Genomic DNA, 26,726 nt, shown 5'->3' with positions numbered 1-26,726 from the left:
AGGAGTGATTTGCTGTTTTTAAGATACAGGGTTTCTGCGTGTGAAAACTTCTCTCCTGTGGGGGATGTGTAGGGAACGAACACTGGGCTGCCAGGACGGTTTTCTCTCGGCCTCTGCTCCTCTCCCAGTGGGAACGGGGCTTCTGCGGGGGGAATGCAGAGAAAGAAATGGAAATGATAGGACATCAAGAATTTAAAAAATACTGTGGACTTCTTTTCCCAATTAAAGGAATTTAGTCGTCTTTGGGTGATTTGGGGTCCAGTGTTTGGTTTAGTACTTGTTGAGAAAAATCACAGCATTTTAGATAAGGGAAATGTTTTAGAACATCTAGTTAAATGATTTTTTTTAATTGAGGTAAAATTGATGTATGACATTATAAAAAACAACCACTTTTTGCCCCAAAGATAGAACCTTAGATGAAACAAGTAGAAATGGAGGTGCCCTTATGAAAGGAACCGGGGATTCTGTACCCTGCTCACTGGCCCTCTGCCCTGGAGAGGGTTCCTGAGTTTGAAAACCACTGCTGTTGATCAAACATCACTTGAATTTTATACAAAAAGTGAGAATTTGGAAGAAGTGACTTGTCTCAGGTCATCTGCTAGGTAGTGACTAACATAGGGGCTAGGGCTCCAATCTTAACCATGGACGCAAAGGATTTGTAGACGGATGAAGAAAGAGCAGATTGGCCTTTTTAACGGAGCCTTTAACTGGAGCATGGGTGGCGGAAGGGGAAGGGGTGAGAGGAACCTGAGGGAGGTGTTAGGAGATCAAATTAAGCCGAGTTCCCGGAGGAAGACCTCTTGCTGTGTGCTCAGCAGGTGGGAAGAGCTGCAACCCAGGTAACTTTGTAAGAGGAGGTCACTGCTAGAAGCAGGGAGGAGGGCAGAGACCGAAGGGGAGCACTGAGGGCATTCCCCATTTCTGGTTCCCCCTGCTGCAGGCTGCCGCGGCAGACATGTTGGCTTGGTGATGCCTGTGTGTCTACTGGGGGAGGCCTAGTTTTTAGGCGAGGGCACAGGCATGGACATGGGCGGGGGGAATGAGGCATGAGGCGTAGTGTGTTAGATCACCAATGCTCACGCTGGGGGAAGAGAGGGAGAGGGTGAGTGTAGGGTCAGGAACATGGGGAGGAGGAGGGAGTCACCAGTGCCACGTGTTGCATAAGCAAGTCCAATGAAAAGGAAGAAAGAACCTGTTGGATTTTACAGTGAGCATTTCATAAAATGCCCGTTGGGGGAACAGCTTTGGTGAAATCGAGTCAGAACTCTCAAAGAAATGGGGTGAAGGGTGGAGAGGTGGAGACATTCAGACAGCAAGCAGATTATTTAGGGAGCTTTGCTCTGAAGGACTTGAGGTGATGAGCACCCATAGACATAGGGGTTGGGGGCACGGTGGAAAAAAGCTGTGAGAGCCTTCAGCTCATTTCTAGATAGGGGAAGGAGTCCCCCGTGTGGAGGAGGAAAATAGCAGCAATGGAATGAATCCGGGGAATGGAGACTTCTGCAGGGAAAGGAAATTGCTCATTACAGGAAAGGATAAAAAGCGCTAGTTGGTGTTCCTGCATGCAGCATTCAGCCCACCCACGTTGGGCCACTGCTTTTTCTTTCCAAGGTTGTAAAGGCAATGTAACCTGACTGATGTTTACATCGAACTCCTATACATAAAAGGTGCAGTTAAAGAAAATAGCTTTATTGAGATAAAATCTACATGCATTTAATCAATTTTTCTGTGCATCCCCGCCATTTCATATTAAACCTCACCTGTTGTACTAAGGACATATTTATACTGCTCGCAAAAATTAGGGGATGTTTCAAAATGATTATGAAGCTATAAAATATCTCCTAATTTTTGTGAGCAGAGCATTTGTTCATTAAGCAAGTGATTATTTGTCTCTAGTCCAGCTCGAAGAAAAGACCTATTTAGCAAAAGAATGACTACTTAGCTCCTGAGGAATTCTGAACCAGCACTTCCATTGCTCTGATCAGCAAGGGATCTGTGCCTTCCTCAGGGCTCCTCCATATTCTCCCTCGGGAGCTTTTTGCATAACAGTTGCCCCTCCAGAGGAAGTGGTGGGAAGGGGGTAAGGATAAACTGAAAAAACAGACTGAAAGTCTAGGACTTAAGTTCTGTTCAGTTTGTCCCATTAGCTAGTTTTGTGACTTTGAACAAGTCACTTGGCCTTTGTTGCTCATCTCTAAAATAAAAGCTCTTGAGATCCTTTGAAGACAGAACACTAGACTTTTTTTTATTCCTATTTTGTGCAGCATATTATGGAAGAGGCACTGGATTAAAGTGTTAAGATGAAAAATATATATGTTATCTCCAAATTACTAACTTGAGAATTTGTCTTAGAGTACTGTATTGATTTTCTTTACTTACAAAGGAATTTTTAATGCCACCGGGGGTATTGAGAACAGTTTAGTTACATTCACCCACCGTCAGCTGATATTTAGCTGACTGCAGAGAAGTCATGTGTTTTGAATATAAGAATAGGCACTTTCAGATGTTCTCTGAGTGCCAGTAATTAGAGTAAGCCTTAATCCACTCTGCTAAAAATAACCAAACATACCTTTCTTCTTACTAGTCTATTATTAATTTTACTTCAGATTTAGACTTACAAATATGCACTAAGAGAACAAAATGAGCTCATTATTCAATTTTTAAAAGACATATCTAAAATTAGGGAGTACACTTCAAGTTCTCTTGGTAATCTTTTACCAAATCAGTGTAACAGTTTTTATCTCTCCCTCTTCAAAGCTGTTAAATTGCTTTGAATATGTTTTAGTTTCTTGCCAGGTGCAGGAGTACTTTATTTAATACAGTTCCTGGCTATAGTTTTTAATATAAAACTTGAGCTCTGAAGTCAAATTGTTGTTCCTGGGGAGTTTGCTCAATTGGGCCTCAGTCTCCTAAATGCAAATAAAGGGATCTCTGGAAGGGTTGCTGTGAGAATTAAAATGATAAAATATGAGGACTCAGTGAGTGTTATCTTACTATTATGCTATTTATTTCCTCAGCTTTCTAGAAAGTTACATTTTTTCTTAATTCAGTGAAAGGAGGGGAGGCAGAGAGACAGATTCCCACATGCTCCCTAACCAGGATCCACCGGGCAAGCCCACTAGGGGGTGATGCTTTTCCCATGTGGGGCATTGCACCATTGCTCAGTAACCGAGCTCTTTTTAGCACCTGAGGTGGAGGCCGTGGAGCCATCCTCAGCACCCAGGGTCAACTCGCTCCAGTTGAGCCATGGCTGTAGGAAGGGAACAGAGAGAGAGAGAGACAAGAAGGGGAGGGGTGGAGGAGCAGATGGGCACTTCTGTGTTCCCTGATCGGAAATTGAACCCGGCACATCTGCTCTACCACTGAGCCAACCGGCCAGGGCAAGAGTTACCTTCTCATAATCCTGATAAGTAGATGCTCACCTAAAATGAAACATTTATTTTGATAGCTCTTTTTCCATTCTGAATGAGAGTAAACATTTAGATATATTGCTTTTTTTTTTTTTTTTTAATTACTGGTTGGTGCTTAGACATATCAATCCTGGTGATATTTAAATTAATGTTTCTGAATGAGCCATAACATTGAGGACTTTTGACTAGTGTTTAAATGCTGTTTATCTGTAAGTAAAGAGGAAGTACCATGGGTAAGGAGCAAGGGTGGTGCAAGCATTAGATTACTTAATAGTAACGTTAAAAAAAAATCTTTTCATTGAGTTCACTTGATATAATGGATGTATTAAAGCAAACAAGACAAAAAGGAAGAAACAAAAATAAAAAGTATGTATTCTCTGGACTTGAAATGCCTTTTGAAACTATATAATATTCCAAAGATTATACTGGTAAGTGGCTATATGGTGACTTCATGGAAGACATAGTCACATAAGGAGCTGGAGTCGTTTATTTTATTTGGAAATTACAACAAATGAAAAAGAACTAAGTGTGAAAAGCTCACATCCTTTCAAAAAAGGTAACTTCTGTTTTAGACAAAGTAGGCAGATCATTTCTTTTAAAGTTGGTGTCATCAGTACATTATATAAAACAGTGGCTGCCATTTTATTCACAACTATATAAAATGCAATCTTTAGTTAATTGTGGATATGGTCAGATTGGATTTGTGAACATACTGGTATTTCCAGATGAAATTTAGTTTTAAAAGTCCTTTTGGCCAAATATATTGTATTAGTTTAAATATTTCACTTTCACTGTTGATTTTTGTATCCTCAGGGTGGGGGCAAAGAATTTGTATATTTTTAAGCTTAGAAAGTAAATTAAACTGATTTAAGTGAAAAAAAGAAAAGGAAAAGCAAAAAGGAATTTTACCTGTAACTTGGTAAATTCTTTCTAATGGAGTCATTTAGCACTCTGTTCATGTTAGCTGGTTTTTAATCTACCATTTTTAATGTCAGTCCCTTTAATGATGAGTTTTTTTCAATTCAGGGCATCTTAACATGCCATTTATATCAATTTCCCCAAATTCAAAACTATTTTTTGAGCATGGGTTCAGTAGGATGGTGAGTTACAATATCCCATTGCCTTTTAAACAAATTAAAACAGGCCAGTGCTGGGAAAAAGAGGAAGCCCTTCATTCAAGTTGGAGGGGCTGCCCTGTCTATACTCATGATAAGTAAATGCATTCAAATGCCTCCTCCCTAAGATTGCAGGAGACCCACCATTTTAAATAACTTACAAAATGTAGAAGTCTGGTAGAGCGAACATGGCAAAAGTCGCGCTGAGTATGACAGGTCAGTGTGGTAGATGGCAAAAGGCCTGGAGGTAAGGCCTGAAGCCCGGATTTCTTTAGTCAAGGATGATGGTGCTTGCTGTTGGGAAGGTCAAATAAGATGAAATGTTTTTGATAACATTGAAATGAGCAGATTGCTATGAAAATAGTTATTCTCTTACTGAAGAGCAGGAATTCATTGACGAGATTGTGCTCATTTATATATTATTTTACATGAATGCTGTGAGCAGTAATTGCCCATTGTGTGTGTGTGTGTGTGTTTTTTTTAAGGGCTTGTTTTCCCCCATGTACATTATTTATTTATTTATTTATTTATTTTTAGAGAGAGGGGAGAGAGAGAGAGAGAGAGAGAGAGAGAAAGAAGGGGGAGGAGCAGGAAGCATCAACTCCCATATGTGCCTTGACCAGGCAAGCCCAGGGTTTCGAACTGGCAACCTCAGTGTTCCAGGTCGACGCTTTATCCCACTGTGCCACCACAGGTCAGGTCCCCATTGTGTTTTGTAAAAATCACTTAAATGCTCCTCAGTGAACAAACGTCTTAGGTTTTCTTTTTTTCCCAAAACCGTTAAATACACTAAACCATTTAAAAATGTTCTTCTAGTCCTCAAAGGACTTACTTGGTCATTATTAGCGGTGCCTTGAAGGGTTGTCTATTAATAAGTTTTGGCTTTCTTGGGTTAAGTACAACCATGTGCTAAAATCCTAATTTGGAGGAGAATGTTTTTTTAACCTCATTCCTTCAAGGGTGAGTAGCCTAAACTTCAGTCCAACAGGGGAGAACTTAGAAAACTTGAGGACAGGTGTGTTTCCTCTGTTCTCTTTGTCTAACGTCTGTAATAACTTGGGACTCTTGTTCTTTTCTTGGGGTTTATTCCACAGTCCTAGAAATCTCCTTTTTAAAAATAATTTTATGCTGTTAGAAGTCAAGGTAGTAACTACCTGTGGGGGGGTGGGAGACTACCTAGAGAGGCCGGGAGGGGAGTTTCAGCGGTTCAGTACTGTTTATCGAGCTGGGTGCTGGTACACAGGAGGGCTAGCTTTGAAAACCCATTGAGCTACACATTTCTGACTTGTGTGTTTCCCTATGTATACATTACACTTCTGGAGAACATTTCAGATCCTGGACTTCAAATGGACAATACCCTCAATAAGTCCTTCAGTTGGAGACGTTATTTTCTTCCCTGTTTATTTGTTTGAATCAGTCATGCCATGCGTGTTGTTTTAATTAAGTAAATTTCAGGACAACCTGGGTCAGTTATGCTTTATAATCAACATAAAAAGGAGGCTGAAAGGGAGAAGAGCAAAATAGCTCCTTTTTTAGATGGTGTGGTTGAATGATTTTTTTTAGGGGGGGGCTTGGTTTTGGAAAAACAGCTGTGTTGGGCTTGCTCGCTTGTACCTTGCATGAATAGTGCATGAGCACGTGGCAGCGCCACATATGTGTAGTCTATGTAAGGCTATGGGTGCCTGCCCGCCGGGGCGAGGGGCCAGTATCTACTGTTCGTTCACCTGCTGCCGCGAGAAGCGCTTTTCCCTGCCTGTTTGCTCGTCCACTGTTTCGAGCCTCTCCTAAATGGGAATGGCCCAGTGCTTTCTGGCTCCGCAGGTTCTCCTGTCTGCCCGAATCCAGTGTGACCTGCCTGGCCTTGGCCACCACCAGCATTACACTTGCCTATACTTCTCAAGATTTCTCTTAGGCACTTACTGCTTTTGTAATCTAGGAGAAAAATAATGTCGTAAAAGAGGAAATAAACTGTATAAACATAGGCCTTTCATAATAGGATATGAAAATATATTTGGGAACCATGATTATGGGGTAAACTTTTTTCCCATTTGTTGTTTGTTACAGGTATGCTAGTCTGTATTTTTGCTGTGCTATTGAGGATCAAGACAATGAACTAATTACCCTGGAAATAATTCATCGTTACGTGGAATTACTTGACAAGTATTTTGGCAGTGTGAGTTGCATTTTTTTGTTTTGGGTTTTTTTTTTAGGGAATTGAATGCCATAATTAAAAAAAAATCTTTTCTATATAACATATTTATTATTTGATTTTCTTGGGGATTCTGACTATTTGAAAGTAACTGTGGGAGAGGGAAAGAATGGCTTTTTGTCACTGTGCCTAGTCAATCATAATTACCAAAATTGCTTGACCCCACAGACCTACTCATTTAATTATGCTGGTCAGAATGAGGTTTAAAGTCATGAAATAGAAAGGAGTCCAACTGCAAAAAATAATATTCTAGAAGTGCTTAGTGAAGAATTTAGATTGTTTTGCCTGTTATAATCACCTTACCCAGGAAATAGGTATTTTAAAAGATTAGTTTTTTATGAGTAGAAAAGTTGCCCATTGTTGAGAGATTGCAGAGTTGGGTCTTACTTAGCATGTAGGCATTGTGTTTTCAAATGTGTGAAGTTTGATTAACAGTGATGCTCAGTTATAGCAAGACTGCCGTTTTTAGAAAGAATTTAGGTGGATTCACTCTGGTCAGATTTTATTCACTACCTTATAATGGATAAGTATCTTTTGTGCTTTATTATTACTTTTTGTTTTTCAGGTGTGTGAACTTGATATCATCTTTAATTTTGAGAAGGCATATTTTATTTTGGATGAGTTTCTTTTGGGAGGGGAAGTTCAGGAAACATCCAAGAAAAATGTCCTTAAAGCAATTGAGCAGGCTGATCTACTGCAGGAGGTGAGCTTGGAGTTCTCCAGACACTAGCATGTTTTGCTCTTGTTAGGAAGTGTCAGTCATCTTCCCTCATTCTTTCAGGTTTCAGAAATGACTCTGCAGCATGCCTGGCATGTAGAGTCCCTGTGCAATTTGATTGGGATATGTGTCAGTCACGTCAACTCCGTTATCTATGGATGGATCGTTTACTTTGAAAAGGTGGTCTATCATATTGAGGAGCCATTTTGGACCCTAAACACACAAGTCTAAACCTTTAAAGGACAGACAGCTGTAAGAAGGGAAACGACTCATCAAAAATTACCAGTAATATGAGAACTCCCTCCATTGTTCTAAATTACTTTAGAACATTAAAGATAACCCCTTTCCTCATTAATGTTGATAATCAGGAGTTGACTGAGAATATGGCATTTTCATTCCAAACTTCATATTTCCACCTCATGTCCATTAAGTGCAAATGTAGCCAAACAAAGGACAGTGTTATAATTTCACTTTTTGTAGAATCCTCTAGTCTAGTTAGAAAAACGGACGGAAAGCATTTGTCCTTTTCTTTGCTCTTCGATAACCAAGCGTATTCTGTCCAGCTGCTCCATTCTCACCTTGCCTTGCTCCCGCCAGAGCCACCAGCACCCCCTTCCTTCTGATTCTACACTTGTTCTGCGTTGTCCAGTTGGTGCTTCTGTGCCTTTGATTTCTAAGGTTTAGAATTTCCTACATAAGGCTCCCTTTTTCTAAAAACTCAATGATAACCTTAATTTAGGTACCAAGTTGAGTTATGCTTTACTTAAACTTTATAGCATAAGAAGAAGGGGCTGGTAAATATGTAGTATGTTTTTATTAAGGCACTTGCTTTATTTGTTTTAATTATTAAAGGAAACTTTACTTTTTTTTAATTTCACCCATCCCCACACTCCCTTCCCCTTTAGCAGCTATCAACTTTTTTTTCAATATGTATGGGTCTTCTCATTTTGTTTATTCATCTTGTTTAAATCCAGTTTTGTAGCATTTCTGTTATAACGGAAATGTGAACTAAGGGAAGAAGAGTAAATCTCTTTTTCTCCATCATAACTTCTTAACCATTGCCTCCAGAGGGAGAGGGGGAGCTCTCCAGAATCCCTGTCCCTCAGTCACGGACTGGGTCCGTGTGGGGCTTGATCCAAGGTGGGATGACATTGTCCGGGCCATCCATCTGTACAGTGAGACAGGCAGTGTACATTTAGTGATCTTGAGTTACCGAGACAGCGGTGAAGGCACCTGCAAAAGCAAAGCATTTTGTTGGCCGTGCTGATGCCATTCACTGGCATTAGTAGTGAAATGAGCAGAACTCGTTTCCGTGTGTGTCCAGTTTGCTACAGTGGTTTGTTCTCATTCATTGATGGCAAACCTGCCATTGGGGAGAAATTCTTTAACATCAGGTGCGCTGACTACAAGCTCACACTCTGCTTCTTGTAGTTGGTTTGGAAGTTAGCAGCTCCTTATTTTGCTGTTCACTAATCAGACTTTTCTAAAAATTAGGTCAAAGCCAGAATCAGAATTGGGAATTTTCCATATTTGTCCCTTTCCTTGGTCACTTTTATATTTAAATATAGAGCTATAGTCTGGTCAGTCAGTTCCTGATATTTCCTCCAAGTTGATTTCCTCATTAATTATACTTGCCTTAAAACATTTATAAAGTTATTGAAGTTCAACTTCTAATTTTATTGTTTTTTTCTGGAAAGTTATGTTTAGGGTACTGAGTGCTCCTTGTGTCTGGATTGTTTTCTAAACTCTTCTGGGAAATTGCTAGACTTGACAGTGTGACAAGTATGCTAAGTTTGCTTTATGCAATGTATTACGAGTACTTAATGTACTAGGGGATAAAAAGGTATTGCAGGTCCATGTGTGTGAGAGTGTACGTGTGTATATATCTGCCCTATCGAAGTCTTAGAGTAAGTAATGCCTCTCTTTTTGAAGTAGCATTTTTATATCTTTAATTGGAGAAAGTAGGAATGGAGAGAGACATAGGATGTCTATGGTCCCGTGTAAAATTCTTATCTTACCCTATTTTTTAAAAATTGACTGTTAATTACAGTCCCTCGTCTTTGGAAGAGAGCTTATGGCCCCATTTCCCATCTGTGACTACATTTACATTGTTTTGTACATAAACCAAAGTGATAGTACATTAGGACATTTTCTACTCAGTGGTCTGAGTGAACCATTTTTCTTAATTTAGCCATTCAGTTGTTGGGAAGGCAGAAGGTGGCTGATGAATTATTAATTTAGAGTGAATTATAATACATTGCAGGTCTTTATGAAGCCAAGCTACTCTGTATGGGGCAGGAAGGCTTCAGGTTAACAGGTTCATCTGTTATTCGGGTTACTCACCAACATACTGTCATAGGAACCTAGGGGTGACAGGACGCTGGTTTCCTAAAACAGATTCATTTCTATGTTGATATACAATATATGTTTATATCTCTGGAAGAATATTTGAATATTTTGTTCGTCTAATAGATGGTAGAATAAGATGAGAAAAAGCATTCCACAAACTAGTAAAAAGTTTTTGTCTGGACACCAGGACAACAAAAGAGAACTATGATGGCTAATGCGTATGGAGCAGTTAGATCTGAGGCATCTCATGCTAAGCCTCGGGCTGCCCCGAGAGTGTCATGAGAGCCTTTGGAACAGACGAAGTAGAGGCTCAGCGAGGGTCCAGTGACTGGTCCCAGGCAAAGACGGGACCCCAAGCCCAGGTCTGCTAGACCCCAGAGCGGTGTGAAATCTAGTCACTGCACTCCTGTCGTCCCCCCAACCTCATTCTTGTAGGGTCTTGAGATGTATATTTTAAATGTTCTGTTTTAGACACCAACGTCTGTGTTTCTCAGTAATATAGTAAAACAATTCATTATTCTCCTGGAGGTTTCTCTGTATTGAACAGAGTAGATTTCCTAGGCTGGTGCTGTCTTTTACTTTTTGGACTGGATATTTTCATTTTCCAAATTATCAACAGTTGGAATTTTTAAAGGGATGTATAGATTAAAATCCTTATATTTCAAATCATTTCTTGTTGCATTTATTAAAATACTTAGACCTATAGTAGCTTTTTTGGTCTTGTAATTTGGAGTTTCAGTATTCACTTAGTCCATGTCATAAAGTGACTTTGGTTACATTTTAATATAGCTATAAAAACACTTATCTAAATGCAGCCTTAAATTTGTAAAAGTCCTAATTAATTGATTTTTAACCTAGTATTTCATGTACAGCTGCCCTGAACAACATGGGTTTGAACTATGTAGGTCCACTTATATGCACTTTTTTCCGATAAATACCTGTACTGTGTCTGGCCCTCCATTGAGAGTCCACGGGTGCAGAGCCAACTGTATGCACTGATCTTCACCATTTTATATAGGGGATGTGACTATCTTCGGATTTTGTTACCCACCAGAGACCTTGGAACCAATCCCCTGAGGATACTGAAGGATAACTTAAGTTTTTGCAAAGTTAAAATTATACTTGGATTTTCAGCTGCATGGTGTTGGTGGCCCCAAACCACCACCCACCGTGTATTACTGTTCAAGGGTCGACTGTATTGTAATTTTCCTATTTGGTATCAGGCTTTTTCCTTGAATTAATGATTTCTAGTCACCAAAGATGACTGAATTTATAATGAAAATATCTGGTGGCTTAAAGATATATGGCAAATCAAAAAATGATTTTGATTTTAGTCCTTTTTTAATTTGTGAAATATGCATTTCTATCCTTAAGAATGTTTGTTTTCTTTAGAGCATTTGTTTAAAGTTTCCCTTTTACCCAATTTGTGTAAACATCCTATAGTTTTTTTAGGTAGTCTATTTTTTTAGGTAGTCCTTCATTTTTAGAGGCAAACAGTAGTAGATAAAGTAGATTTTCTATTAGCATAATATAGTTAGTAATGAGAACTTAACATAAATGTGTACTCAAATAATAATCACTAAACTATTAGACATTGGCCCTGAGATAGCTTGGTCAAAGCGTTGTCCTGAAACACAAAGGTTGCTGGTTCAATCCTAGGTCAGGGCGCACACAGGAACAGATCAGTGTTCCTGTCTGTCTGTCTCTCTCCTCTCCTCTCTCTCTAAAATCAGTAAAGAAGTAAAAAAATATATAAGGCACTGTGATTAAGTAATAAAGATCTACTTTTTATTTTACTTAATTACTTGGTAAACAATGGTTTTAGTTTTGACATTTCTAGACTGAACTCCGCTTATTCCTTTTGGTATTCAGTTGTATGAATGTATAATTAGATTTGGGGGTAAAACCTAGAAAAAAAGTAGGTCCATTATTCAATTTTTACTGTTTGTTGGAATTTAAAACATATTTTCTTAACATGCCACTTATACTTAATTTGATTCTTAAACAATTAAAGTGCACCATCCTGAGATTACTACACTGACATTCTTGGCCGTACTTGGCGCTCCTTCCCGCCCGCCCTCACACCAATTAAATACCTGTTTTAAGCTAGACACTTTGAGGGGGTAGGAAGGGGAGTGGGACAGTTGGATTTATTTTATAAACATACATATAATAACAAAAGAAGTATAGAGTGCATTTTCTTTGTAAAATAAGGCATTTAACGGTTTTTTTTCTCTGCTCCTTAATTTTATAGAGCCAGAATGAAGAATGGGGAGGTTTGTCTGAGGATATCTTATGATAAAGTGCAGTCTAAGACTTTAGTCCCTTTGAACCCCCAACTTACTTATCGGTAACTACTAAATGTACCGTTTTTGTGGCATGGATAAAATGGAGTGTTATGCCAAGACTGCTGCACGGGAGATGATACCAAGTCCTTGCTTGATCCATGAAGATCAGATAGTTAACTACTGGGCATTGGGCTTTAACCCTCAGTGGTAGATGCATGATGCTGTTGATCAGTGCCTTTTGAGATGTGTCCACCTTTCTTTTGTATACTAACAGCATCATTTTGAAATTCGTGGGGGTTTCCTTTTGAGCTTTGTTTGCTGTTGGTATCTCACTAAAGCAATCTGAAAAATGAAAATAAGTGAGGTATCAAAAGCAAGCATTATACTCATGAATTTGCTTCTACTTTGAGATAACCAACTTTGAGTAGATTTACTGGGTTTGCAGCTGTTAATCTCCCTCATCTAGAAAGTGGTGCTCTATGGAAAATTAGTGCTGCTAAAACTGATTTCTCTCATAACTGGAGCTGCATGATATATCTTAGTACTGTGCAGTATCTTTGTGGAAGTAGTGATTTGTTGGACTGCATAAAAAATGAAAAGGTAAGAATCTTAGGGAAAAACAGTGATTTCTTTAAAAAATATTTGAAGTTTAATATTTTAATAAATACTTGAACTATTTAATAATATCTTTTAATATGAAGTTTTGGGGTTTTTAATTAAAATCTTATTAACTAAAACTATTTGGGCATGCTAGTCAAACTCAAAAAACTTACATCATTTTAAAACAGATGCTTTCAAATATATACAATATCATTTAATAGGAAAAAGCATTTTGATGTAAATAAATCCTCTTAGACAACGTCCTATAACTCCTTTGCAATTACCATTGTTTATGTTAAAACCTTTAAGCCTAAACCTTTTTCTTTTAAATTGGGTTACCAGTTAACCAGGCTGTAGTCTTTTGCGCCAGCACATTTTAATTTTTTTATAGATAAACTTGATTGGGGTCTGCTAGAACAAATTCTGGATAAGTGAGGTTTGGTTACATTAATGCTTGAAATGGAAAATACAGGACAAAGACAGAAAAAACAGAATGGAGAACAAACCTTGCCTATCACTTTACATTTAATAAGACACAGTTTGGCCAGTGTCCTTGGCCACTGGTTTTCGGGCTGTAATCACTTGGCTGTATGTTTATGTGCTTTTTGAGCTCTCTTTATTTTTCTGCTTTTCAGAATTTTGAGGATTCCTTCCTCCCCTGCTGTTTGACTTTAATTTTGAGCCAACTCTTGCTACTGTGTGCTTTGTAATTACTGAAAAATTGGAACACCTTAAAAAATTTAGTAACTGCAAATCTGATTTTCAAAAGTATTTAACAAGAACCCACAGTAATAAATACATTTTATGTCACAATAGTTACATCAGATAAACTGAAAATAACTCGTTAAACAACATACTTATTTCTTGTTTTTAAATCTATTCTATTCTATTCCTTCTTTCAGTGCTGATCCTGATTTACTAAAGTGATTGCATGAGTCCTAGGATTGGGGACTGCAAAAGAGCATATTACTAGCTGCTGGTGATCCTTTTCTTTAAAAAGTACTTTCTGAAAAATTTTAGGGTTTGAGTTCATTTCTCCCCTACTGACACATTCTTTTTTATTTTCTTCTATTGCTTCCTCTATTGCCTTTTTAAAAAATTCCCATTATAGGAAAATTAACAAATACAGGTAAGCACAATAGAACCTAATGTTATTCACCAACCAGAGACCATTAGATTAACTCAGTAATTCTCAGTTGGAGTGGCGGGGCCATTGTGCCGCCTCAGGGGACAGTGGGCAATATCTGGACACAATTTTGATAGTTACAACTGGTGATGGGGTGCTGCTGGCACCTAGTACAGCCTCAAGTGTCAGTACTGCTAAGGTTGAGAAATCCTGGTTTAATTTAACACCATGGATTAAATAAAGATTCCATTTATAGATTGCATTCACATTAAAGACTGCTACGTCTTTTCAGTATAATACATAGTGGGGCAAAGGTAGGTTTACAGTTGTTTGTATGGAAAATACAGTAGGTAATAAATAATAATACAAAAATAAACTTGCCCTGGCTGGATAGCTCGGTTGGTAGAGCGTCATTCTGAAGCGCAGAGGTTGCCGGTTCAATCCCCGGTCAGGGCACAGACAGGAGCAGTTCAGTGTTCCTGTCTCTCTCATTCTCTCCCTTCTCTCACTGAAATCATTAAGTTAAAAAAAAGATAATAAACTCGCATACTCAGAATTGTAAACCTCCTTTTGTCCCAGCCTGTGTATAGTCCAGAGTATAAATGACTAGATGGAAATGAATCAAAGGATAGGAAGGGGGGAGAAAAAACTAAATGTTATAAAAGGAGGATAGAAAAATCACCTGTGTGGTTCACAAAAAAATTACTTTTACTCAATAACCAGTGCCTGGGGAGATAATCTGTGGTTGACTTCAACACATAACACACAGCAAAGCTTGTGGGATGTCATCATATCATTTAATTTCCTCAACTGCCACCAAACCTGTTGACGTCTATTAAGGTAATTGAGTTTTTACCTGGAAACAATTGAATATATCCTCTAGGCAGAACACTTCTGAATTTTGTCCTCATTTCCCCATCCATCTTATGGATTTGATAATTTCTTAAAGAAGGAATAGTATAAATGGTCAGAATTTACATATAGACGTTTATTGCTTATAGACTTTTTTGTCTGTTTTTTCCAGTACCCAATTAGCCTTAAAGAATTTACTCTGTAAAGATATTTAGAATTTGAGTATTTGAAATTCAGTAATTACAAGAACTCTCTTGTTTGGAAAATCCTGATTAAATTCAGGGCATGTCAAATTATGATCCAAATGGAAGATCGAGGCAAAAATATGCATAAAACTTTCTTTATAATTAAAGTTATATTGCTAAGTGTTCTGCTTTTTTTTTATTTTAAAAATACAGTTACCTGCTGGAGAAAGATACTTTTCACCACCAGATTTTAGAGCAGTGTTTACAGAGATGAGTTAAGTTATCCCCATCATTATTTTAAGACAAATGTAATAGAAATAGATGAACAGCACAGTAGAAAAAAAACAGCGGTAGATATGTCATTCATAGATGAAAGAAACAAATGGGTCCTTTTACTAAGAGTATAAATTAAATACCAGTTAGACCTATTTTTGGTTTCCTCTTGGACTGGCAGAAGTGAGAGAGAGCCTCTGGTTTGCTGCTTGTGAGCACTTCCTTAAACTTGTACTCCAGTTTGCAGGGTTGGTTTGGGGATAGTTTTAATGGTTGAATGTGTACACCTTTTGAGCCGTGTTACACACCAAGGAATTTCTACAGAAATGCACAAATACACCAGTTTATAAATGACCAAACGCACTGAGACACATGGGCAGTGCAGGGTTAAACCACTGGAACATACCCAAACAACCATCAATGGGAAATAGGTTAAGAAAATTATAATATGCCCATACATGAACCTGTTAACCAGTTTTTAATTTATAATTTTGTTTTAAATGACAAAATGCTGTGTGAATGGAAGAATATGCATTGTGTTTCTGTTAGGTAGAACCTAAGAGTAGAATTTGCTACAAAGACCGTTTCGACACATAAAGGAAGTACTTGTGTGCTCTTTAACGTCTTAGATGCCACCTGGAGCAGTTATGGTTCTTACCACTCATTACTAACTTCCATGTAAAAAAAACACCGCTTGACTTTCCTAATGCCTCACAATCGGTTGTAAAATAACACTCACCATTAGCCCTGTGAGCCTATCAAAGGTACTTATAAAGTGCTTTCAGTTCTTTTTATTCATTACTTAAAAATAGATCTGAGTGCATTTGGATACTCTGGCCCTTTGGCCCTTCAGTCTTCGGCACAGGGAATAGGGCTCCAGAGTTGAGGGTCATTTTGCCACAGAATTTAGTGAGGGGTAATCAAAGGACCACTGTATTCTAGAACATGAAGGACAGCATACTACCTTTTAATGCAAGGAATAAATGAAGCCCTTTTGCAAGAAAAAGTGGAGTGAAGCTGTATTTTCAAATTAACTTATTTTTCACTAAATGTAAATTATTTTCTCTTTGACTACATTGTGTTACTAGAAAGAGAAAATCAAAAGTAGGTTTTCAATTTTAGTCTACTCAAGCAATCTCATTTCAACAAGACTTAAGCCTTTAGATAATAGCCAGCTTACCAGTTTTCACTGCAGTTTTCCCAGCTCGCGTCACTTTGCGTCATCTGCCTTGTATGGTGATGCTTGGGAATGTTTAGAGTAATGGGTTTGCCTTTTTTAAGGAACATGGCTGATTTTGAGAACGGGTGTGACTTAATTCCCCTCACTGTTTGTTATTCTGTACTTCCCACTACATCTGGTCCTTTCTGTAGAGTGAGAAAAAAGATTCTTAGTATGAAAGAAAGTTGAACATAAATATACTAAGGTGAAGGAGCTAATGCAGATAGCAATGGAAACCAGTAGAATAAAGGAAAAAGTATATTGGGAGAGGGTGGAATCAAGCGTTGGTCTTGGACAAGACGAGTTTTTCTTCCTCTCTCGAGGGGATAATGTAGTAAAGCTGTAAATTGTTCTCATGAGTTGGGTGAGTGGAATTCAGAGTTGTCCTTTTCTTGGCTTTGAGAGGCCTCCCATCCAGGTACTAACCTCCAGCAGCTAGTGGAGAACTGCTGGGGACTGAGGAGGAAGGAAAGAGAAAGCTTGAAGAAATGTTGAAGGTTTGGAATAGACTTAATGGGGAGCAAACCATGATGAGCAAGAGGATTGCCCGGGCTTGAAGGCCCATTTGAGATTGAAAGCACTAAATGCCTAATTTTGATTCAAAAAGTAGGTCTCCAAGAATCTACTAAGGGCAGCTTGTGATTTGTGTTTGTGCAGTACAACCGGATTAAAATGTTTTGTATTTTCATTCTGGCCTACAGTCCCACATAATCTGCATGACTGACATTTTAGTGTAATAGGAAACTCGGTTTGCTGGGTAGTGGAAGGTGGTAAGTCTAGTTCTGCACAGCCCTGTATGTTCTGACAGAGCTTACTCTCACCCTCCCCATTCTAAATACTATGTACTATCCCATCACTTCTAGCAGTACTGGTGGTACAAGGGCCCAGAGTACTGCAGTAGTGTTTAATCCGTGGTTAATTATGGCATATCTATCATTTAGTTTAAAATCAGCTTTAAATGTTAAGTGGTCATTAAAGCATTTGTTTATAGCATATTTTCAGACCCTAGAAGTCTACACTGGGAAATTGTTTAAAATATGTTAAAGCAACTTAAAAGTGGTAAAATAATACATTTACCTTTTAGGGTTTCTTTTCTCAAAGGATGTTCTTCCAATAAACAGGGTTTTTTTCTCTATGAAGACTGTTCTTCACAATGATGGATGCTAATCTCTTGTTTAAGTACAATAGTCTGGGCCATTGACTGAAAAGCAGTTCGGTTTAACAGCAACCGTTTCCTAAAGGTAGTGAAAGGTCCATAGACCTGTCCCTATAGAGGTATTTGTTCCCTTTCGTAGTACAGTAACTCATCTGGGGAGGAATGACTTGTGCACTCAGCCCTGTTTAGGAAACTACGTTTCTTTTTATGGTCATAACCTCTCCATGGTATAAGATTAAGAAAGAAAACAAAGATTAAAAGCTATATAAATACTCCAAGAATTGGCCTTTAGGTGAAATTTTAGGTGACAGACTTAAACTTTTCTTGGTCTCTCTCCAGATAACAATGAATATGTATCACAGGAAGTTTCATGGGGTATGAGAAAGCATACTAGAATACGTGCTGGATACTGACATGCATCAGAATGTAGTAGGATATATAATTCAGTTTGTAATTCTAAGTTTATCAAGTTCGTTATTTACATTTTAGTATTATCTAAGACATCTAGTTACAATAAATCCCAAGGGACAATAGCAAGTATTTCATTTAACTGATATTAGAGAATTTTGTTCTCACAATGATTCATTGTTTATTTTTTTTTGCACAGAGAACAGTGAAAGTTTCACTGGCAAAAAGTATTATTAACTGTGACTCACTAATGCCATGGATACAGATATAGAATTCCCCTGGGAAGATGAGAGTTTTTAGAAGAAAATGAAGCATTTGGGGGCTTGATTTGTTATTTTTTTTAAAAATAAACTTTTATTTATTATTATTTTTTTGTGGCAGAGTCAGAGAGAGGGACAGATAGGGACAGACAGGAAGGGAGATGAGAAACATCAATTCTTCGTTGTGGCTCCTTAGTTGTTCATTGATTTCTCATATGTGCCTTGACAAGGGGGCTACAGCAGACCAAGTGACTCCTCGCTCGAGCCAGTGACCTTGGACTCAAGCTGGTGAGCCTTGCTCAAACCAGATGAGCCCTCGCTCAAGCTGATGACCTCGGAGTCTTGAACCTGGGTCCTCCACATCCCAGTCCGACGCTCTATCCCCTGCGCTACCGCCTGATCAGGCTTGATTTGTTATTAATATTTAACTTGATGCTTCATTCTGTTCTGAGTAGGGGGAAAAGGCAGTGATCTCTTGAAATTGTTTAGGAATTATTTGAGGATTAGATTTTAACTGGCTCTTTTCAGTTACTTTTATTTTTAATGGTTATTTTATAAGGGATCTGTTATGGAACAGTTTACATGACTTTGTAGCCTAATATTTCAGAGTGCCAAGTCGAATAAATATTAAAATGAGGATACCTTTGAAGCATTCAAACAGCAGTTTTACACTTTTTTTTTTTGATTCAGTGGCCTTTTGGTGGGGGTCTAACCCCAAGGAGTCTGACGGGTGGGCCTTGGTCCTCTTCTCAGGAAAATCTGCCCATGGTTTTGCCTCTAGTTTCAGGGGGTTCTTGGAGTCCCTGGAAATCTACCTCCAGACACTTGCAGGTCAGTTTAAAACCTCAACTCAGGTTACCTTACTGATGTGAGAAACACCTTTTTAGATACATTTTTAGGCATAGACATTTAACAAATGTGTTTGGAGAGATCTTTAGAGTTATTTAAAAAGTAAATATAGCCTTAGTCTCAAAGGCATGGTCTTTGGGTGGTTTTGTTTTAAGCCAGTGACCCATTAAAAACCTCCGTTACTACTTAAAATACCAGATGGGTGACTACTTTTCCACTTTTTCTTGGGAAAGCTTTTCCTTTAGGATCTGTCAGAGTTTACAGTCATCTTAGGATGTAATGATTTTCATTAAGGGATTAAATTGTTTGACTTAACGTAATAAAATCCTGGTGAATTTGAACATACTGGTAGGAGGGAGTATTCTACTTGAATTTCAAGTTACCTCAGCATTGACCACATGGCTTAATGTTAGGGTTCTGTAGGATATGCATCATTTTGAATATATATATATATATATATATATATATATACAGTAAAGTTAATAAAAGGTGAATCTGAACTCCTAGGCATTGTTTAGAAATTAAAATATTCAATCATAAACCAAAGAGCAAAAACAAAAATTGCACTTTCAATTAAGTTTTCTTTACTGTACACTAAACCTCTGTGTCTGTCAGTTTGTATACTGTGTGTAAGAACATATGCATTTCTTTTGTAGCCACGTCATGAATATTTTAATGTCCCAGTATACTAAGTGACTACTCCACGTGGCTGCAGACTCTCAAAGAGGAAATAGAGAGCTGATACACTTATGAAAGAAAATATCCTCAGCTTGGTGACCATCTTATAATAATAGAACATTTCAGGACCAATACTTTTACAGTTGTTATTGTTTTCCTGTTCTTAGTCTTTTCTGTTTGATTTTCATGCTATATGTGATCTTGATAAAGCTTATTCCTGCTTGCAGCTGGTTTAATTTCTTCTAGAAATAATATGACCTATGAATGTTTTAGTAATATTTCATCTTAAACATATCCATGTCATTTGTGAACCATCTATGATTTACCTTGTAAGAGGAAAACCTAGCAATCGTTACAATGTTTACCAAAGAAAATACAGTTGAAATGCTAGGTCTAAATAAGCAGTGCCATAATATATAGTGTGGTTCGGTCTTCAAATGTTAATAAAAAACTATATTTAGTGTGACTATATGATAGTCTGTATCAACTAATGTGTTTGAATGTATCACATAAAAGTGTATTCAGAAAAACAAAAAGAAATTAAAATCTGTAGTATTACATCATTTAAGGTAAAACATTCAGTTTTTAAGAAATTTGTAATGCCACACTTCTGAATCATTTTGCTATATGATAATATCAAACAATCCCTTTAAGAAGTATCAGAAAGCTATGTCAGCAAATCTCATCTGCAATATCAAAGTATTAATATCGAGTTCATATAGTCAAGGTTGAATGTTCAGTTTAAATACTTAATGCTTTGTTAACTATGGTTTTATATTTCTGAATATTAAAACCTTTAATATTGATTATTGTGTATACTTTTAATAAAACCTGCAACATAATTTATTATAAAAGGAAAGTACCAAATAAGTCATTGTTTATACCTTGAGAGTTCACAGCCTGAGCTAAGCTATCATTAAACAATAAATCCCGAAGATGCCCAGTGGTTTCCCACTGAAAGAAGACCTAGGAACACGTGTCTAGGCAGGCGTGCAGATCAGTTCTCACCATAGCACCTGGGTGGCTGGCCCCCGAACTGCAGCATTCCACATTAAAAGCATTGGGAAACGTTGTTCTTTCATGTCCATTTCCCCTCCATCCTTCCCCTTGTTCTGCAATATATTATTTATCTGGTTTTAATGCTGCATAAATATGCATTGTCTCATGCCTGTTGGCTCTGGGTGGTGTGTGCTGAGCTGTAACAAGATGTTGCTTCTTTTGTTACCTGTATACAGCTGCTTGCTTTAAGTTAGTAGATTCTGAAATAGCTTTCCTTGCATGTCTAAAATAAAAACATTGCATGTACTTTGTCTCATGTGAATGACTTTTTTTCTTCTCCATCCCTTTTGATAATATATTTTACATTTTAGTTTTTCCAGCTAATTAAAAAAATTTTTAAATTGTGATAAAAAAACACATAACAGAATTTCCCAGCTTAACTATTTTTAAGTGTACAGTTCAGTAGTGTTAGGCATATTCATTGTTGTGATAGATCTCTAGAAATTTTCATCTTGCAAACTAAAATTGTGTACCCATTGAAAACAACTCCCGTTTCCATCTTTCCCCGCGGTGCTTGGTAACCACCATTCCACTTTCTATGTTTTTATGAATTCGACTCTTCAGTAATAGTTTTGCTAGGTAATTTTGAGCTACAGTTTCAGTGTGAACATGTGAAAATTACATTTTATATTATAAACACAATTTAAAAACCTCTAATGTACTATTTGTACAAATCTCAAAGGAATAAAATGTGTAAATAATTCTATGGAACTATGCCTTTTAAAAGGGACAAATATTTTCAACAATGCATATTTGATAAAGCAACATGCTTCTTGCTGAGAAATGCTATACGTATAAGATTGCAGGCAGTGAGCACGTAGGGGAAATATGACCAGCTCCAGGGCGTAGTAGGATAGGGGAGATTTTACAAGGGTAAGTGAAGACTTCATTGTATAGAATTAAATATAGACAACCTTTTAACATTGAGGGTTGTATGACAATTTAAAAAACTAATAAATGAAAATTACTATTTTTAAATTATTTTACTATGTGATTCAGAATACTTAGAGTTTAAAGCTAGACATTAAAATAAAAGACTGGCTTATATCACTCTTGGGAGCATTACATCATTTCCATTAGACTTTCTCTAAAAATTACATCATGAAAACACATGCAAACAGAATAGTACTAGGAACCGTCACACATCACTCAGCTTCGATAACCATCAGCTCCATGCTCTGATTACATTTATTTCATCAGCTGCCACCACCCCATTCTGTCAGTATTTTAGAGCAAGCCCTAGACAACATTTCATCTTTAAAACTGAAGTATGTATCCCTGAGTACCACACCCCATAAGATTGACAGTAATTCCCAGTACCTTCTTCCTCCAATATTTCCTGTCTGAAAAACAGCTTGCCTCAGCACAGCAGGTGCTGGGTCAGTCTGGTAATCTGAAAAAGGTATTTTTATCATTGGTTTGTTAGAACCAGATTCCAAACAAGGTACACACTGGATCCAGCTGACATGTCTTTAGTCTCATTTTCAACAACTCTCCCCTTTGCCTTTTTTGTTAACTGCATCACCTATGCTATAAAATTCCCTTCATTCTGTATTTGGCTGATTGAAATCTTGTGGCAATGTTTGTTTTCTTCTAAATATATTTAGATCTGTAGTCTGGTTAGGTTGAGGCTCAATTTTGGGGTGCAAGAATACTGCATAAGAAAACCTTTTTCACCAAAGCTGATTTTTACCCGAACATACTATATAAGATGTCATCAGAACCTTATAGAGAGTTGGTTTATAGCAGTGGTCCCCAACCTTTTTTGGGCCATGGACCGGTGTAATGTCAGAAAATATTTTCACGGACCAGCCTTTAGGGTGGGACAGATAAATATCACGTGACCGAGACAAGTGTCAAGAGTGAGTCTTAGACGGATGTAATTTTTTAAAAATAAAACATCGTTTAGACTTAAATATAAATAAAACGGAAATAATGTAAGTTATTTATTCTTCCTCTGTGGGCCGGTCCCAGTCCGCAGCCCGGGGGTTGAGGACCACTGGTTTCTAGTGCTGCTTTTACTACTAACCGCTAAGGCCCTTCATTGAGATTTCAACTGGAATGCCCTCAGCTAGCAGCTTTTGAGCACTCTTAAGTAAATCAGGCACTGAGCCTTATCTTCCTTAATCTCTACACCTGAAGGTAAGTACTATGATCCTTATTTTCCCAGTGAGGAAGCAGGCCACAGAATTTAAGTGTTCATTTATTTAAGATTATTCCATGTAGTGCTTTACATAGAATTTAATGTATGGATTTATGATTTAATATATTTTTTCCTTGTTTTGTGCTGTACCACAATTAGGATGCAAAAGTAAGTTAATTTATTATTGGATACTAAAAATTGTTTTCCTCCATTACAATATATTATTAAGCCTTTTAATTATAAAACTGTTGCTAGCAGTACCTGAAATTTGATCTACTTGGTTCTTTATTCTGTGAAGGGCAAAATCAGCCACTTTGGAAAATTTTTAAATGTTTTTTCTAGATATGCCTGCTTTGTCTTCCTTTGATGTCTAAAAATGAGTATTGGTCGTTACATAGGACAAAAATGTCTTCTATCCCAGAGCATTCTTTATGTACTTCGCTTCCAGCGAAGCCATTGGCTGCCCTGAGGAGGTCTGGGGAGGTGACTTTCAGGAGCCATAATGCTAGGAACAGTGTAGTCAAAAACTAAGTAGAAGCTCAGAAAGGAAGACACTTCTATGAACACATTTGATCTGCCCCCCCCCCCCCAAAAGCAGGGAGACCAAAATTATGTGAAGAATCAGGAGAATGTGGGGTTTTCCCTGCTTTTTATTTAGGGGAGGTTTGGAATTTTAACACTAAGATAACTTACCTTTCCTGTAAATAATTTGGTAGCAATGATTTCTTGAATTGCCAGTAGATTTGACTGGTTTTGTGTTACAGCAAGTGTCCAGCATATTGGTCAGTAGTCAATAGATTTATTTATTTATTTATTTACTTATTCATTCATTCATTTTTAGAGAGGAGAGAGAGAGGCAGAGAGAGAGAGAGAGAAGGGGGGAGGAGCTGGAAGCATCAACTCCCATATGTGCCTTGACCAGGCAAGCCCAGTCAATAGATTTTTTAATGCATGCTGAAAATATCCTGTGGCTTCCCATGTCTGGGGTACAAAGCCCTAAATAACCACTGGCTCCAGTAGACATGCCCATACCACTGACTGCTCGCACGTCCTGTGTCAGTTTCAGTCTCAAGCCACCCCAGATCTGCTTACCAGAGTCTCACATTTTCCCTCCACAGGAAGCTGAAACCCCACGTAGTGTTCTTGAAGAGATTGGACTGACATAACTCTTCTCCCCTGATGACTTCTTGTGGCATTTCACACACTGTAGATGGTCACTGTCTTCATGTCCATGTTAGCTAATGGTGTAAGATGACGTCTTGTCAGTATTGTTTTGCTAAGCTGCTTCATTCAGGCCTACACCAATTTTTTTAAAGGGAAATTTGGTTAATTGATAACTTAAGAAACTTAAATATGAATTACAGTGATACAGAAAAAGAAAGGTACCTGGTTATTTTAAGGTTTATAGGTCTGTTTCTCTTAATTTGATTTTATCTATGAAAACAGCAATCAGGCAATATACATTTATTACTGTCTTTGGCAAAGGAAACTTATGTAACCAAAGACCAGTGCACTTCAGTATATATGAGATAAAGGGAATTGACATTAACTTTATGTTGAAACTTAAAAAAAAAATTATACCAAAGACCCTTATTGGAAACTACATACCTGAAAACAAAGGGAATACATATGACTAAATTGGAATTCTGTTGTTTTACACTAAAAATTATTTGTTTGGCATCCCAAACCTAGAGTGAAGAACAGAGACCAACTGTTTCATAATAGTGAGCATGTTATTTTTAAGGCCAAGGAACATTTGACTTATGAGATGAATTTTTTGCGGTCATAAGCATTTAGTCACTTAGTTGGGTTGTTTTTGATGCCCCCAAATAAAATGGAAATGTTGACTTACCTGGAATTCTTCATAACAGTATCCTCCAGAAAAAGGTTACTCTGTTCACAAAGTGTTGACTAAGTCATTTAAAGCACTAATGTTCCTCCCTGCGGTGCTTGTTGCAGCCAAGTTTACTTTGCTCACCCCCCTTCCCTCCACGGAGAAGTACTGCGAACTTTAGGAAGGCTTCCTGCTCTTCCATGCATTGTCTAGTTCTGTGAAGTCTTAAAAGAACATCCCACTTTCATATAAACGTGAGAGCTGAATGAGGTAAAGTGGCATTAGCGGGCCCGAGATTTTTAAAAGCTGTCTCAGTGTCACTTTTATACGTACTCCATATATAAACATGCCTTCACAGTTTACACTTTCATTTGTATCTGCTGCGCTGGATTAAGCTTTGTTGTGATTGTGACCAATATTCAGGCCACATGTGCATTGTCTTACCACATCGCCAATTAGTTGTAATAAATGTTCAGTGTACACCATTGTAGTGTGTTTTGATCTCTTTCCAAAAGCTTGTTAAACTATAGAGAGCTGCTGAAGAAAAAAATTCTAAAGTTTTATTTTCCATAAAATGGTAAAAACTAACCTCCATTTGAATGTGGTGGTTGTTAAAAGCACACACAAGATAAATGGCAGATATAAGGAATCTTCATATACTTCATTAAAAATATGGATTCCATGCTACTGAGAGCTTACCTACACATTTATTTTCAGTCAATAAATGCCGCTTTAAAACCTGATCCACTTGACTTTTCTACTCTTTCTGACTGCGCAACTCCGATTACTCCAGGTAATCAAAGGTATTCCAGATGAACTGGACCCCTCAGTCCCCTCCCTATGAACTGGAGGTGCTAGCACACTCACCCAACAGGCTGATTTTGCCAACTACTGTCTCATAAGCGAGTCAAAGCTTAGTTAAGGACCTTCTCTATTAACTACAGATGGGAATGTTACACACTAAAAGAGTATTTAAGAACAAGGAAACAACAACCATCAAATTAAGTTGCTAGTCTGCTAAAAAAGATAGCTGTAGACTTAGAGCCTCCAACACATTGCTATTTATTCTCTGAAAACAGGCCAATGGGCTGTGGCAATGTACAGCTGGAATTTTTGAATCCTAAGTAGTAATAAGGTAAGTTTAAAAAAACAGTTAAGTTTAAGTTCAAGATGGACATTTATCAGCCTAATGATCTGGTCAGTGGCTTAAAATTTTTTCCCCACCCTCCATACCACACTGCCTGTTAAATACTTGGAAAAGTCACCAACATCTCATAATAACCTTTAAGCACAAGCTGGTGTTTATCCTCCATGACGTTTTCCCTTCCATGGCCTACTACAGACTTCAGTTTGGAATACCAACTTTAATTGTGTATAACTAGGTGGCATTTAGAAAAATATTGAAAAATACTGAATTCAGTGACAATCGACATTAGTGAATGTTGTAGATAATTACAGAAAAACAATCATTTTTAGGGTAAAGAAGGCATTTAAAGTCTGGAACAAATCAGTTTTTCAAGTAAAATGTATTCTCAACCACATACTTTCTTCTAACAGATACTGCTCAGAAGTCCCAATCTTTAGGAAATCTCTATTCCCTTTCTGTTAACTTCACTACTTTGTGTATCCTAAAGTCCCTATCTCCAAATCTCAAGGCGCCAAATGCCATATACTCAAGATCCCCAGGATGTCAATGGAAAGGTTACTCAAAATAAAAATGAACGAGGAAGCATAAGAGCACAATTTTTTATGATCTGAAATAGAAGAAGAATATTTTGCCTTACGTTTTTAAATAGAGTTTTCAACACTAGGCATATTCAGTAGCAATGACCCTGATTTTCTTTAAAATGACAAAAATACAATTTGCCTGTATATAAACAACTCTCCAATACACTAGTAAAAAGATGAACACCCTAACGGAAAAGCCTCTACCTGAGGAGGAACTATAAATATGGGGGAGAAGGAAGGGGGAAAATTGACTACCCTTTAGTACTT

General features: G+C 37.6%; 1 protein-coding gene across 3 annotated transcripts in view; it reads left to right on the top strand.

Moving 5' to 3' along the window:
• AP1S2 (adaptor related protein complex 1 subunit sigma 2) overlaps positions 1-25,463 on the top strand; it is a 28,843-nt gene extending 3,380 nt beyond the window's left edge. Inside the window, exons 3-6 of one of the 3 annotated variants that reach the window (XR_010747852.1) lie at positions 6,590-6,698; positions 7,300-7,437; positions 12,056-12,151; positions 24,016-25,463. Coding sequence is in view for 2 of the 3 variants with exons in the window: in XM_066356708.1 (XP_066212805.1) it covers positions 6,590-6,698; positions 7,300-7,437; positions 24,016-24,063 (295 nt within the window). In the remaining variant the exon portion in view is untranslated. Of the gene's footprint in view, positions 1-6,589; positions 6,699-7,299; positions 7,438-12,055; positions 12,152-19,673; positions 20,985-24,015 lie in introns of those variants that run through there. The other 2 variants (XM_066356708.1, XM_066356709.1) reach the window with 2 other exon arrangements.
• Positions 25,464-26,726: the final 1,263 nt, after the last annotated feature.

Source organism: Saccopteryx leptura, chromosome X, assembly GCF_036850995.1.
Source record: "Saccopteryx leptura isolate mSacLep1 chromosome X, mSacLep1_pri_phased_curated, whole genome shotgun sequence".
NCBI classification, from domain to species: domain Eukaryota; kingdom Metazoa; phylum Chordata; class Mammalia; order Chiroptera; family Emballonuridae; genus Saccopteryx; species Saccopteryx leptura.
Note: the sequence above shows the minus strand (reverse complement) of the source record. Positions and strands in the feature narration are given on the sequence as shown.